At 54.7% G+C, this 13,664-nt stretch overlaps 7 protein-coding genes across 7 annotated transcripts; 3 read left to right on the top strand and 4 right to left on the bottom strand.

Moving 5' to 3' along the window:
• Nucleotides 1-209: 209 nt before the first annotated feature.
• Nucleotides 210-1,535, top strand: BO82DRAFT_327605 (uncharacterized protein; the record flags this gene model as incomplete). The annotated part of the gene is made up of 3 exons (XM_025632972.1): nucleotides 210-350; nucleotides 417-895; nucleotides 975-1,535. The coding sequence occupies 3 exons, from the start codon at nucleotides 210-212 to the stop codon at nucleotides 1,528-1,530; spliced, it is 1,176 nt and encodes a 391-aa protein (XP_025495406.1). The 3' UTR covers nucleotides 1,531-1,535.
• An 865-nt stretch (nucleotides 1,536-2,400) lies between these two features.
• BO82DRAFT_398640 (uncharacterized protein) lies at nucleotides 2,401-2,700 on the top strand (the record flags this gene model as incomplete). The annotated part of the gene is made up of 1 exon (XM_025639040.1): nucleotides 2,401-2,700. The coding sequence occupies one exon, from the start codon at nucleotides 2,401-2,403 to the stop codon at nucleotides 2,698-2,700; it is 300 nt and encodes a 99-aa protein (XP_025495405.1).
• A 926-nt stretch (nucleotides 2,701-3,626) lies between these two features.
• Nucleotides 3,627-4,787, bottom strand: BO82DRAFT_429258 (uncharacterized protein; the record flags this gene model as incomplete). Its single annotated transcript, XM_025640513.1, has 1 exon — nucleotides 3,627-4,787. The coding sequence occupies one exon, from the start codon at nucleotides 4,785-4,787 to the stop codon at nucleotides 3,627-3,629; it is 1,161 nt and encodes a 386-aa protein (XP_025495404.1).
• Nucleotides 4,788-5,464: 677 nt separating this feature from the next.
• BO82DRAFT_302353 (putative SNARE protein (Ufe1)) lies at nucleotides 5,465-6,964 on the top strand. The gene is made up of 3 exons (XM_025632119.1): nucleotides 5,465-5,664; nucleotides 5,747-6,576; nucleotides 6,636-6,964. The coding sequence occupies exons 1-3, from the start codon at nucleotides 5,536-5,538 to the stop codon at nucleotides 6,874-6,876; spliced, it is 1,200 nt and encodes a 399-aa protein (XP_025495403.1). The 5' UTR covers nucleotides 5,465-5,535; the 3' UTR covers nucleotides 6,877-6,964.
• An 85-nt stretch (nucleotides 6,965-7,049) lies between these two features.
• BO82DRAFT_275010 (aspartate aminotransferase) lies at nucleotides 7,050-8,469 on the bottom strand (the record flags this gene model as incomplete). The annotated part of the gene is made up of 4 exons (XM_025631103.1): nucleotides 7,050-7,145; nucleotides 7,195-8,037; nucleotides 8,105-8,236; nucleotides 8,290-8,469. 4 exons carry the CDS (start codon nucleotides 8,467-8,469, stop codon nucleotides 7,050-7,052), a joined length of 1,251 nt encoding a protein of 416 aa, XP_025495402.1.
• A 2,234-nt stretch (nucleotides 8,470-10,703) lies between these two features.
• Nucleotides 10,704-11,147, bottom strand: BO82DRAFT_181533 (uncharacterized protein). The gene has a single exon (XM_025630432.1). The coding sequence runs from the start codon at nucleotides 11,054-11,056 to the stop codon at nucleotides 10,754-10,756; it is 303 nt and encodes a 100-aa protein (XP_025495401.1). The 5' UTR covers nucleotides 11,057-11,147; the 3' UTR covers nucleotides 10,704-10,753.
• Nucleotides 11,148-11,238: 91 nt separating this feature from the next.
• On the bottom strand, nucleotides 11,239-13,123 carry BO82DRAFT_274967 (RING-H2 finger protein; the record flags this gene model as incomplete). The annotated part of the gene is made up of 4 exons (XM_025631101.1): nucleotides 11,239-11,647; nucleotides 11,705-12,287; nucleotides 12,339-12,744; nucleotides 12,827-13,123. 4 exons carry the CDS (start codon nucleotides 13,121-13,123, stop codon nucleotides 11,239-11,241), a joined length of 1,695 nt encoding a protein of 564 aa, XP_025495400.1.
• Nucleotides 13,124-13,664: the final 541 nt, after the last annotated feature.

The following is a 13,664-nucleotide window of genomic DNA, read 5'->3' as shown; positions in this document are numbered from 1 at the left end:
GCGTAGATTCCCCCCCCAAGTAAATTTCGCCTGAGCCCATCCCCAAATGTAGCGTTTGTCGGCAGCGTCGGGCAGTGGGTCTCCCACCACGGGTTTTGTCCATGCACGGCTCCCATATTAATACTTATCGCCTGCCCACCTGAGGTTTCTTCGAGGTCCTCGCTTTCCCCGGCCAGCCATTTTCTTCCCAGGCGTAAGTGGTCATGGCGATGGACGAACAGCGGTGGGCGACCGCCACCACCACCTCAGTGACGGTGCTTGCCTTTCTGTGTGTTGTGCTGCGTATCGTTTCTCGACTGGAACGTAAGCAGAAACTCTGGTGGGATGACTGGATGATTATCTTTTCCATGGTATATTTACTCTGCAGTGTACTTAGATCACATCGAACCACGCTGACACACCGCACCACCATCTAGGGGTGGAACTTCGTCGTGGTGGGCTTCATCTATGCCATGATCCACGAAGGCATGGGCGTGCACGCCGACCAACTACCCACCGGACAGGTCATCCTGATCGCCAAATTTCTGGTCGTGGCCGAGATCCTCTACGTCTTCAACCTGGTCTGGACCAAACTCAGCATTCTGCTGATGTACTACCGCATCTTCCGCTTTGCCTACTTCAAACGCTGGGCCTATATAATCGGCACCTTTGTGATCTGCTGGGTCATCTGCATCACCTTCTTGTTCATCTTCATCTGCGTCCCCGTGCAGAAACTCTGGTATCCGAGTCTCCCCGGCCACTGCATCTCCCAGGTCGGCACCTGGATCGCCAATGCCACCTCAACCATCGCCACCGACCTGGTGATCCTCTTCCTGCCACTACCCCAAGTCTGGAAGCTGCAGCTCCGCCTGTCCGAGAAGGTGGCCTTGACCATAGCATTTGGCCTCGGGTTCTTGTAAGTCACTCCACAGCATCACTGTCAACATTCAATTCGTCGAATCCACCACCAACTGACAACCAAAAACCAAAAACAGCGTGGTTTTCGCCTCGGCCTACCGCTTCAGCGTCCTCTTCTCCTACACCGCCGCCGACAGCTCCTACACCCTGGCCCCGACCGTCGGCTGGACCGCGATCGAGATGTCGGCCGGCATCGTCTCCGCCTGCCTGCCGACCATCCGGCCCGCGCTGCAACTCGCCGCCCGCACGATGGGCATCCAAGCCGTCATGCCCGCCATCTTCCGGAGCACCGGCCACTCCGCCAACCCCCTCTCCTCCAAGTCCGAGGCCACTCAGCTGGGCAGTCGCTTCGCCGCCGGGGATATCCCGTTGTCAACCAATGGTGGCGGAGGGGAGGCTGCGACGTCCTCCCACCCCGTCGTCCGCCATTCGTTCTACCACCTCCCCGACGAGGGCGAGCTATCCGAGATCGACAGCGTCCCGCTGAAGATGGAGGTGTCGCTGCGGCCGAAGCATGATCGCGGCCAGACGGTCACGAAGATCCGCGGGCGGACGAGCGTGGCGTCCGGGGAAGACGATCTGTTGCCGTTGCATGGGATCCGCGTGCAGAAGGACTTTAGGCAGGATGGGTAGTGGCTTTCGTTTGGTTTTTCTTTTGTGTCATGTTCTATAGCGGGGGGCATATATGGGAGTTTGTAGTCTGTGATTTGGGCATGATTGGGTGGTGATTTACTTGTATTTAGTGTATAGTACCCTATTTATATTACGTGTCTATTATTGGCATGGCATCCTTGAGTGTCAATGTTGACGCAGTCTTGACTCGGCGGAGCTAGGATTCCACTGAGAAGCTATATCTTGCTGCAAGTACATGCGCCCGACCTTTGCTTCATCGTTCCTTTTACCAAATATCTCTGGATGCTCTTCAGTCAATAGTGATGGAAAGACATGAAGCAGGAAGTGTAGTAGATGTAGAGGCCGACGATAAGAATTATGTCTTCGACAATATCCAGAGCCAATATACTCCTCTCACACAACAAGAATTTTCAGGCTGAAGAAACATCTCGCCTCAGCTGAAAACTCAGTGCCAACCTCACAAAGATACGATTGTCAAAGAACGTGGCCGATGCTTCACCAACCAACGCCTTGTAAGGTCCGTTGAGCAACGAGTCCCGCCGTCAAACAAAGAATGCTATTCCCGTTTACCTTTGTTCTATTGTAAGCCCCTCAAACCCCACATTAACTCTCTTTATACGTGCAAGGTCCAAGTTCATATGGCTTACATTGTGCCAAAAGAGAACGAGTCTACCTATAAAACCCTTCCTCGTCTCCACCTCCCGTACCTAATTAACCTGCACACTAGAACCCAGCAGACAAGTCCCCCAACGATCTTGTAGACTAAGCACCTAAAGTCACCAACCGTTTACCCCCCTAGTCCCCCCCCCCCCCAGCTTTCAACCCTATAGAGAGAGCTTCACCACCCCAAAGCACCAAACCCTGTTAAAAATGTCCTATACAACGCATCCCACCCCCCTCACCTGCATGGTCCGGTGCAACACCCACGCCCAGGCGGTCGACGGCTTCTGCGGGCTCTGCCACGAGCCCCCGGCGCCCGGTAGCCCGCTGAAGTGGCACTGCACCGGGTGCAGCGTGGACTTCCACACCGAGTGCTTCCGGCGGTGGATGGACCGCGCCCTGCGGGTGAGTCTGGTGTCGACCTGCCCGAGCTGCCGGTCGTGGTGGGAGATGATCCTTACGGGGCCGGAGGCGAGGGTCGAGAGGAATTTTCTGAGTTTTGAGGGTTGATTTTGGGGCTGTGAGGGGCTGTGGGTGTGCTGGAATTTCATGAGGTGCCTGGGTGTATAGGTGGTGGTTGGACTATGTGAAGTGTGCTCGAGTCTACTAGGCAATGAATTGTTTCTTTTGTGATTTGATTTTTTGGGTCTTGTACTTTCTAAATTGAGGAAATGTTTGTGAGTCTGCCAGTCAAACGCGCACTGGCTTTATTGGATGTGTTTGAGTCATATAGTTGGGAATATTTATTTATGCATTCATTATATACTTCGAAAGTACAAAATTGATGTATGGGCACTTCTTTTCCTCGACATTGGGCAAAAGACATGCAGTCTAATCTTCTTTCCCCCAGTCAGGTCGCCGGTGGCCATGGCATCTGTCTTTAAAAAAGTACACATTTCAGGGACTAGGCGACGTAGCAATTGCCGAACCTAGTTGTGAGTCCCGCTGGTTCTTGTCTGTGCAGTAGTGGGGTCGGGCTAAGGTGAACGGTGGGTCATCGTTCTCCCTTCAGGATCCTACAACCACCGCCCCGCATTCAAACATCCTTCGAGGATGATTAGTAGTAGCCTACATTCCTTCCATCCATCATGTCGCGGTTGCATAGTCGTGATTGCGAGCTTTGGGTGAAGTTGGAGCCTATGACTGACTCTGGCAATCATCCTCTCACCCACGGTGGTAGGTGCACCTTGATCTCCACAGAGGCTATCTTTGCATTACATGGGTAGCTTCCGCCTACTGATACAGAGGCCGGCTTGAGTAGAGCGGCTATTCTTGGGCTTGGTTACATATAATTGCTAATACAGGAAAATTTTATGTTACATAAATAGTCAATTATTGACAATACAAACGATCTAGGAAAACATAACCTCGGGAAAAAGGTCGTCCACGAGGAATGTGCCTGGGGCGCAGAAGCCACTGAAAGCAGACTCACCAAGTCAATCATTCTCAGCGCTGGTGGATTGACTTGAGCCGCCCTCGGTAGAGCCAGCCTTGTTAGAACCGGCGTTGCTAGAACCAGCCTTGCTAGAACCGGCGTTGCTAGAAACGGCCTCACTAGAGCTGGCCTCAGAACTGCCTTCGTTGGACCCGCCTCCGCTGTCTGATGACCCGGTAGGCGTCTCGATCTCACTGCCATCGCTGGATTGACTTTCAGTCTCCAGCGTTTCCCCAGATCCTTCATCCGAACCATAGGACGGCCGGGCAGTAGGAGTCCTGTCGCCGTCGCCGTCCTCGCTGCCATCTTCCAGCTGCGGCGGCTCCAGGCCCAGGTCCGAGTACAGGGCTCCCTGCGTCTTCGGCATCTCCCCGGTCCGCCGAAGCTCGTCGTAGACCCTCCGAAGCTTACATCGGGCCTCGACCGAGAGCGGGTCACGTTGCAGGCGGAGGTTCTCCTTGATGCTGCAGAGGAGGTCGCCGAACGGCGGCTCGATGTCCAGGTAGTTGTTATCCTGCATGGAGACGGCCACCTTCTCGAGCTCGCGCTGCCAGAGCTCCTGCAGCACGCTGCCCCCGATCAGGTCGCGGCAGAGGTTGAGGAAGAGGGTCTCCGTCCAGCAGGCGAAGCTGGGCAGGATCACGTCGTTGCGCCCGGTGTCCTGCAGCCGGTTCTCGCCCTCGCCGCTCAGCACGTAGTCCACGTGCACGGCGCGGGGCCGGCGCAGCGGCGGGTCGCGCGCCTGCCACATGTACACGCTCTTGCGGTAGATCCGCACGGTCAGCATCGGCTGGTAGGCGTCGTCGCTCGAAGCGGAGGATTCTGATGCCGAGTCAGTGGAATCACCTGCGGTGCGGGATTCGCGGCCGCCACTCACCACAATTCGCTTGACCTCCCCGGGGTAATGGAAGTGAGCTATGTCTGTGGGCGGTTGCTCGTGGCCCGTCATGGTTGGGCAGTCGACGCCATGTGTGCAGCGTTCGAGTCCGTTATCTTCGAGGGCTTGGCAGGCCCGCTCGATTTGCTTGTCGGGGATGATATAGCCGCTGAAGTCGGGATAGTCAACTTCCATGTTGTAGAGCTCGAGGACCGGCGCTCCGAAGAGGGTGTATCGGATCTTTTGGTCCTGGAAGCCAGAGACTACCAGTCCGCTGTAATCCATTTTGTACAGATGTTGGACCTCGCCGGTTTTTTTCTTAGTGTTTGTATAACCTGAATCTGGTCAGATGGGTAGGGGGTTGAGACTGGGAACGGTACAGCGTTGCTGGGTGATTGAGATGCATTTTATAGATCGGCTGGGGCGTACTTGTCTTCCAAGATGGTCTAGGTTTAGAGGGATTTATTTTGCGGTTCGATCTCAGACAATGATTCTGTCGGGCTATTCTTGGTTGACTTGCTGACTCTTTATTCTATGGTGGATTCTGAGATGGAATTAACGAGAATGATATCTCCGACAGTGAGATATAGCAGACCCATTTTGCTACTGGGTTGTTACCTTTCCATCAAGTCATCCATCTCGATCGTCCATGCTTTGTCCTATGCTCCCTAAGTATAGATGGCGGTAGAAAGATATCACATTGAAGACAGATAACAGTATTGTGGCCGATAGACGCTTCGCATATCACCAACATAGAGCTAGACCTAGACCTATTATACGGAGGTGAGAAGTAACTTGAACAATACTCCGTACACTGCCCGCCTGAGGCATCACTATGCATCAAGCTATGCATAATGCATTACTAATGTATCCACACAATCACGGGACAGGACCCTTTCCTCCGCCTCGGCCAGTTCCACCGCCCTCCATCAAGCTGTCAACATCATCATCACCACCACCACCATCCCTCTGTTTAGTCCGCCACCACCCATCTCCATACCGTTCCCGTTCTCATGCTCCACCACCCTCCAAAATGACAGACCTAACCCCAACTCTGCACGAGCTCCTAAAAAGCAAACCCAATGCCCCGCGCCTCTCGAACAGGCATCATCACCTCTCCACCGAGACGGCGGACGAGTTCCTCAAAGAAGCCTACCGGATCGTACGTCTTGCCCTCACTTTACCCCAAATCCCCCCTCGAACCCAGTCCGCAACAAACACAGCCACTAACCCCCTCCAAAAAGAACAACCACATAACCTCCCTCCTCCACTACCTCCACCGCATCCGCCCATCCTACCTCTCCATCACCAACCACAACCACAACACCAACAAACCCAAACCCACCAGCCCCTCGACCGCCTCACCCACCGTCCCCCTCCCCACCCACCCCGCGAAAGACCTCACCGAAACCGACCGCACCGAAATCGACACCTCAACCTCCCACCTCCTCCGCCAACTCTCCACCTCCATCTCCACGCTCGCCTCCGCCGAGACCCTGCGCCACGAGACGCGGGCGCAGCTCCTCCGGAAAAAATACGGGAGTCGCATGGGGATTCTGGGCCGGTGGGCGGCTGGCGGTGATGAGCTGCAAACCCGCGCGGTGACCCCGGAGCAACGGGCCGAGGAGGCGGCCGAGGAGAACACGAAGCAGCTCCGCGCGGCGGTGCTGTGGTTCCTGCAGCGGAAGTTGGAGGCGGTGGTGGAGGTGCAGCGTGGGATGGTGGAGAAGAGATTGGAGAGGGTTAGGGAACGGGAGAGGAGTGTGCTTTATCTGTCGCAGCAGCAGCAGCAGTTACAACAACTAGCCAGAGAGCAGGGGGTGCGGGGAGAGCAGCAGAGTCAAGGGTCGGGACAAGGTGCAGGTGCGGCCGATAGGATGCTGCCGCCCGGGGAAACGCAGGGCCAGCGGTTAGAAGAGACCGAACTCCACGCCATCGAGGCGCAGCTCTCGCCGGAGCAGTTGCAGCTCTTTGCGGAGGAGAATGATGCCATGGTCAAGTATTATGAGGATACGTTGAGTAAGGTCCGGTATGTTGCCTTCCCCTTTCGTTCCCCTTGCGGAGCTTCTCGGGGGTGGGTTCTGTCGAGTGGAAGGCTGAGCTAATGTGTGTGATTGTGGGTGTGTGTCGTAGAACCGCCGAGAAATCTCTCCTGGAGATCTCCTCCCTCCAACAGACCCTCGTGGCCCATCTGTCCACGCAGGAGGAATACATCAGCCAACTGGTTACGGACGCGAGCAATACGCATTCCAACATCGGGCAAGGAAACAAGGAGCTCAAGCGCGCGAGCGAGCGGCGGAGTACCGCGCAGGCGGTGTTTTGGGGCACCGTCGGACTGTGTACGTGGTTGGTGGTGTGGGATCTGGTCTTCTAGACTTACCGTCAAGTCAAGGGTGGAAGGCAAACTGTACACTGTACACTGTAAATCCCAGCAACACATTCTAATCTTTTGCTTCTTTGCGCATTGGCATTATGATAACCCCTCAATGGTTTATGTGTGTATGGTCTGTATGCTTTGTTTATGATTCAACGAAAAAGACAACCCGCTTATGACGTCTCCCGCACCACGCTATCCACCGCCTCGGCAAAGTAATCCAGATTATTCGTGTTCAGTCCCGCCATCGAGATGCGGCCGTTCTTCGTCTGTCCCGTTGTTAGTATGTAGCCACCGAAACTGACCCGAAAAACTTACCATGTAAACATGCCACTTCTCGCGCAGGATCTTCACTTGGCTCTCCGACAACCCCGTGAAGCTGAACATGCCAATCTGATCCGTGATGTGCTGCCACGAGCCTGGCGTGCCCTTGGCCTCGAGCCTCTCCCGCAGTCCCTTGCGCATCTCCGCGATGCGCCCGCTCATCGTCCGCAGGTCCTCCTCCCACTCGGCGAACAGCGTCTCGTCGTTCAGCACCCGGCTCGCGATGCGCGCGCCGTACGCCGGGGGGTTGGAGATCTCCGACCGCTGGAGGATGGCCAGCTGGGAGGCGATGTTGCTGTTGTTGGCCGCGGCCTCGGCGCCAGGCGCGGACACGAAGTGGAAGGCCCCCGTGCGCTGGCCGTACAGGCCAAAGTTCTTGGCGAAGGACTGCGCGATGCACAGCTCGAACCCTTGCTCGATGAAGTAGCTCACCGCCCAGGCGTCGCGGCGGAGGTCGCCCGAGGCGAAGCCCTGGTAGGCGCAGTCGAAGAAGGGGAAGTGGTGGCGGTCGCGCATCACGACGGCGACCTCCTTCCACTGGTCCTGGGTGAGGTCGACGCCCGTGGGGTTGTGCGCGCAGGCGTGCAGGAGGATGACGGAGCCGGCGGGCGCGGATCGCAGCGCGCCCAGCATGCCGTCGAAGTCCAGGCCCTTGGTCTTGGCGGAGAAGTAGGGGTAGTTGGCCAGGGAGAGGCCGACATTCGTGAAGATCTGGTGGTGGTTGGCCCAGGTAGGGTTGGAGAGGTAGATGGAGGGCTTCGCGGGATGGAACTTGGCGAGGAAGAGCGCGCCCAGGTGGACGGCGCCTGTGCCGGAGATGGTTTGGAATGTGCAGACCTGATGGGTTGATTATCATTAGTACGGGATGCTGGTTGTACCGTGTACTCCCAAGGGGTAGACAAACTCGGTTCTCGCGGATGGCGGGGCTGTCGGCGCCGATCATGAGCTTCTGCGCCGCGCTGGTGTAATCGGCCAATCCCTTGATGGGGAGGTATTCATGGTTGAGGTTGGTGTCGTTGCGAACAAGCTCGTCGGCCTGGATTTCGTTAGCCGTGATCAAGCTCCCAGAAGGGAAAAAAAAAACCTTACCTTCTTCACAACGGGCAAAATCCACGGTTTGGCGTTGTTATCGCGATAGGCGCCGATAACGAGATCGACCTTCTTGTCGGAGGGATCTTGGCGGAAGGCCTGAGCGAGACCGAAGAGAGGATCCTCCGGGGCGGCGGGCACGTTGGCCGTAGAGAAGACGTTAGGGCTTGAGGAGCCCATGATGTGTGAAGATAGGGAGGCGAGACGGGAGGTAGCAGTGGAAAGGATGGAGGAAGCTGACGGGGGTGGGAAAGAGGAAGTGGAGGTGGGGATGATGGAGGAGGAAGAAGTGGATGGAGAGGAAGAAGAAGAGGGTGCCATGAGAGCTTTGAAGTATGTTAGAGAATGGCCAAACCGGTCACACCACCTTAAGTTTCCTGACTGGTTGGTTGCTGCTTGCGTTCACCGGCAAGCAATTCGACTGGACCGAAACAGATAAATCCCGATGTGGATGATTTGCCCATAAACAAACACACGAATAATTACTTCAATCGGAGTAAGCTGGACACAGAGCAGGGGTGGGGGGACCGGCCAGTCGCCGATATTTAAACATCAAAGCTGTCGGAGAGCATGGGATAGGATGGTGAAGGGGAGAGGCTCAGCCGAGGATAGATGACGACATGCACATGTGTTTGTTATCTTGCCTTCCGACTGACTGTCATTGATCTTCCATGTTACTTGGTCTACAAATTCAATTCCGATTCCAGTACTCTGTGGTACTCAGTCCTTCTGTTACAAGTCCAACCGGAGCAAACACAACCCGAATCATGTTCATTCCAATTGCCCCCTGTGGTGGCTCTTCAGCACCCCTCAATCATATGACAACCATCAACAAGAACTGATCGCTGCAGGTGAACCTGAAACCTCCGCTTTCATCCACCCCAGCCGCAACATTCTTGCTGCCTATATCCCATTGAAATTGCCCACTGCATTCTTTCCTTCAGTAAATCTTCTTCCCTCAAGTCTCATTCCCCTGACTGTCAATCATTCATCCGGACCAAGACTGGGGGCAAAGAGAACAGCCACCAGCGTGGCCGACTCCAACCGACACACGCAGTGGTGCCCCGCCCAATCACCACGGCCTCGAAACCCCGATGTGTCATCCTCTTTTTACCCCACTTACGGGAAGGTTGTTCTAGCCCTGCGTGATTTTTCTCTTCGCCCCGTTGGAGAAGGGGGGGCACGTAGTGGTTTATTTTTATACTAAGCTCGATCGCCGATTGAAGAATGAGAAGATTTAATGGGAGGGTGAATTGAAGTCACAAAATTAGGTCATCAGCATCAACCTCGAGAAAAAGATTGACGACATTACACGACCAGCCTCTACAATAAATAAGATAAAATCAAGATATATTGTCTCGAGACTCAGAGCTCAAGATCGCCCGCAGCTCAACTTGAAGCCCGAACAATTTGTTCAGTCCCATTGCAAGCCTCGCTCAACTCAGCTTAAGGGACCTTCCAAAGTTCAATCTAAGGAAACACCTCCCTGTTTGTATCCTTACCACTCAGAACAGTACCGTTCTCAACCCAAGCTCGACCCAACATAGAATTCCCTTGCTGGGGAGTCCAACCCAGCCAAAACACTTGTATTGTTTATACACACGATAAAAAGAACCTAATTGCCCAAATCATTCAGTTTTTCAATTCTTGAATTCACAGATAATAGTAAAATACTTACAAGAACGAGTAACAAGAAGCAAAACCCACCACTAACCTTCGAAGAAGAAAGTAGCAAAATCTGAGAAGTTGTTTATTTCCCCTCTCTACCCCATGGGGTTCAAAAACCTAGCCTCGCCGGATCCCGGAATCCGAAAAGCAGCTCTCGTTGGAAAAACGGTTGTGTACGTAATTTGCGGGCATCATTCCTCCTCCTCCCCCTCACGTTTTTTTTTTTGTCTCCTTGACAGCAACCAAAGTTCAAGGTTAGGTTAGGTAATTCTTTTTTCGATTTCCTTTTTTCCATTCTCCGGGATTAGGGGCGGGTGGCTTAAGCTCGATACTTGGAAGGATCACGGTGCCATGGGGTGCAACTTGCAAGGTTGGACGGACGGGCCCGGGATCTGGAGGACGGAACTTAGGGGGGGAGGATGCGGGGCCCGGTCAGGGGCAATTTTTCTCCAAATATCCGAGACTTAACGATATTATCCCCTCGGGGCTTTGGGGTAAACTTGGGAACAGGTGCTGAAGACTTTTGGAGGGGGAGGGGGGGGGGGGGGGGGGGGGGGGGGGGGGGGGGTTAATCAAGTGAGGGGGTGGTTTGTGTATGAGGGGAGGAAACTGACTCGCTTTGATTAACGTCCTCCACAAAGTACTCAAAGAAGTAGTGTCGGGTGAGGCCGCCTCCGCATCGAGTTTCCTCTTCTAGCCATTAGCATCAAGGAATCCGTATATACGCTATTGTTCGTTGCTATGAGTACCTAGTACTTATACTGAGGCAGTCTCTACCTGATACGATGATCCACACCTACGTATCATCCTCCACGACATCGTCCACAGTGAGATTCAATCTCCCATCTTCGATAAAGGAGTATAGTCCTATGTACAGCCCAGAATCAATAATCCCAATAACCCAAACAGGTGAAGCCCTTCTCAAACGCCGTTTATTGCCCTTGACCATGTAACAACCATCCAAGCATGGTAACGCATAAGAGAACAAGTATTTGCAGAAGATGAAGAATAGAGAGAAAGCCGGTAGCAGCCAGGCCGGGCTATGTAACAGCATCCCATGATCGTCATTATCTTTGGCGTTGTCAGTTGTCGTTATCATCGTTCGTCGCCAATGTCCTGTGCATCTATCTGTGACTGAATTCACAGTATAGCATCACATGAATGGCGTAAATGAAAGTGAAATTGGAAAACAAAAAAAATGCTTCGTCTGCGCGCGGTGCTCGAATGAAAAAAGAAAAACATGTAACATGTACAGACCGAGAAAATCGTGTATGTAGATCGTTAGCTAGTGGCAGAAGCGGGTGTGACCGGTTCTTCTGGTGTCGGCTCAGTCTCATGCGCCCGAGTGCGCACGCGGAAACGCTCGCGCAGCCGTCGCGTCAGACCGCTTCCTCGGCGGCGGTGCTCATCACTCTCTTCGGTTGGGTCAGAGGACGAGTCCTGGCGAGTCGCCTCTTCCCGGACGCTACGCAGCGCTGCGAGACGCTCCTCGACACTGGCATCGCGCATACGGCGGGCGTTCAGCGTGTTGTGGAGATAACTGCTCAGTCGACGGTGGCGGTGCTGGTGGCTGTTGCCCTCGGGCGCTGCCGGCGTGGAACTGGCCGCCTCGGGAGCTGTTTCCGCGTGGCTATCACCCGTGTCTGGCCCTTCTTCACCGTCGGGCTGAGCGGGGTTGAGATCGATACGACTAAAGCATTCGTTAGTTCGGTCGCACAGTCATGTTCGAGGTGTTCAGAGAACATACCAAAGCGGGCAGGTGCCCGACACGTTCACCAACCAGGGATCAATACACTCCGGGTGGAATTGATGGTTGCACGGAAGCACGCGCAGATCTTGGCCCTTAACGAAGTCGTCCGTGCAGATTGGGCAGGCAAAGTTCGGGTAATCCGTGGTCGATCCCGCATCGGGGGCAGTGCTGCGTGGCTCGTCCGTGGAATGCGGCGCAGCCACCGGCATCTCCTGAGAATGAGGCGATACCGGAGCAGAGACCTCATCCGTTGTGTTCGTAGTCGCAGGCATGGTCGTCGTCTCACCTGTCTCCTCTAGAGTCTCACGAGACTGCGCCTCGGGTCCCATAGCCATCTCGACATCCCCCTTGGCTGCATCGGTCTTGCCGCCTTGGTCGTTGTTGTCCCCGAATTTGACGATCGGGATCGTGTCAAGCATGGCTCGTGCTATGCCTCTTGCTCGACTCTGTCGCGGTCGCCCCGCCGTATGCCGTGGCCCATAGCGCTCAGGGTGGCGATGGGCGCGGACTGCTCCGGTAATGATAATGGCAAGAAAGAGCGCCGTGATAATACCGGTGATCGTGTACAAAATGATCATCGCTATTCACAGGTGTCAGTCACGAGCATGAGTCAAGGAACTCAGACACATACCAGTGTTCGGGCTGTCGCCGGTCGACCCGACCTGGTTGTTCGTGTTCGAAGCTATGAACGACATGTTGGTGGACTTAGGATAGATGGTAGATGAGCCGTCCTCGAGGGAAGTAAGCTGTGTAGAAAGCTGCTTGGACCCGGCCGGGTTCAACACAGTAAAAACGTTGTCGTACTGGCTGACGGATGAGATGGAAGGTGAATACGTGCAGTGAGTTGCAGATGCACTGTACAGGATTACCGCGGCTGCCTTCTGCTGCGCGTTGAGGACGTAGTTCACAGTGTCACTGGCATCTAAGTTGCCGGAATATGCAGAAGCGTCGCAGCTGATGACAGCGATGTCCTGGCTACTTAAAGACCGAGAGTTGGTGGCGTCTACGTCCACCAAGCTACCCGTGATGGGGAAATTCTAGGTCGGGTCAGTCCATCGGAGTCCCCGGAATACGCACATGGTCGTATATCTCAACATTCTTGAGGCGGAGACGGCTTACTGTAAGTTCCGACTCGGTGAGATTGACCAAGGCCTGGGTCAGCGGAGCTAAGGTCACGGATGCGGACGGCACGAGTTGAGAGCTGTTCAACAGGTATCTATAGTCTCCGATCCAGGAGAGGTCTGCCGAGTTATTGGACGGCTTCACCGTCCAGTCGGCTGAGGTATCTGCAGCGACAATGGGCGAGAGAAGAAGTACGAGGATGGAGAAGATCAAAACAAGAGGAGAGGAAGAGGCTAGAAGAAAAGAAGAAGAAGAGGGAGAAGAAGAAAGTGGGTGGTGACGGGGAGGACCCATCGGCGAATCACTTAGTTAGCGATAAATGATGCTGGAGAATGGCCGGGTGTTCCCCACAGTGACGAGGCGAACGGAGACGGCGGAGAATATTGGAAGTATGGGGATGGGAGGGGAATGGCCGGCGATCATCGGCCACGGGGCAATAAGTAAGTGATGATGTTGGTGATCACAGGAGGAGGATAAACACTGGGCGTAAGGGCTTCAGGGTCCGAACAGGTACCGCTGGCCCAACCAGGGTGATATCACTTCGTGCAGGATCGGTTGATCGTCGGCGGCTACAGTTGGGTAAAGATGGTAGTGAGAGGTGGTGCGAGGTGGTGGGAAGTCGAAGGAACGGGAGGGTGGGTGAAGATCTCACAGGCGGGCAGGTACTGGTACAACGATGGAAGAGCTGAGAAATTTGGGAAAGTGAGGGAAGATGCGGTGGTGGACTGCATCAATACCCATGGAATTGAAACAGCGGGGACTAGAATAAGTCCCGAATTCGGGACGAAGTGAGGACTAGAGATTGGGAGAAAGGGTGGAGAGAGAGAGAGAGGGG

This window comes from Aspergillus uvarum (genome assembly GCF_003184745.1).
Source record: "Aspergillus uvarum CBS 121591 unplaced genomic scaffold BO82scaffold_7, whole genome shotgun sequence".
Taxonomy (NCBI): Eukaryota; Fungi; Ascomycota; class Eurotiomycetes; order Eurotiales; family Aspergillaceae; genus Aspergillus; species Aspergillus uvarum.
This window is presented reverse-complemented; position numbering and strand designations above follow the sequence as displayed.

What these genes read in the sequence shown, in the direction of transcription:
- BO82DRAFT_302353 (XM_025632119.1), top strand. Translation starts at nt 5,536, where the DNA reads ATGACAGACCTAACCCCAACTCTGCACGAGCTCCTAAAAAGCAAACCC. An exon ending in TCAAAGAAGCCTACCGGATC is followed by an intron (nt 5,665 to 5,746) that starts GTACGTCTTGCC and finishes CCCTCCAAAAAG; the next exon opens with AACAACCACATAACCTCCCT. An exon ending in CCTTGCGGAGCTTCTCGGGG is followed by an intron (nt 6,577 to 6,635) that starts GTGGGTTCTGTC and finishes TGTGTGTCGTAG; the next exon opens with AACCGCCGAGAAATCTCTCC.
- BO82DRAFT_181533 (XM_025630432.1), bottom strand. Translation starts at nt 11,056, where the DNA reads ATGATAACGACAACTGACAACGCCAAAGATAATGACGATCATGGGATG.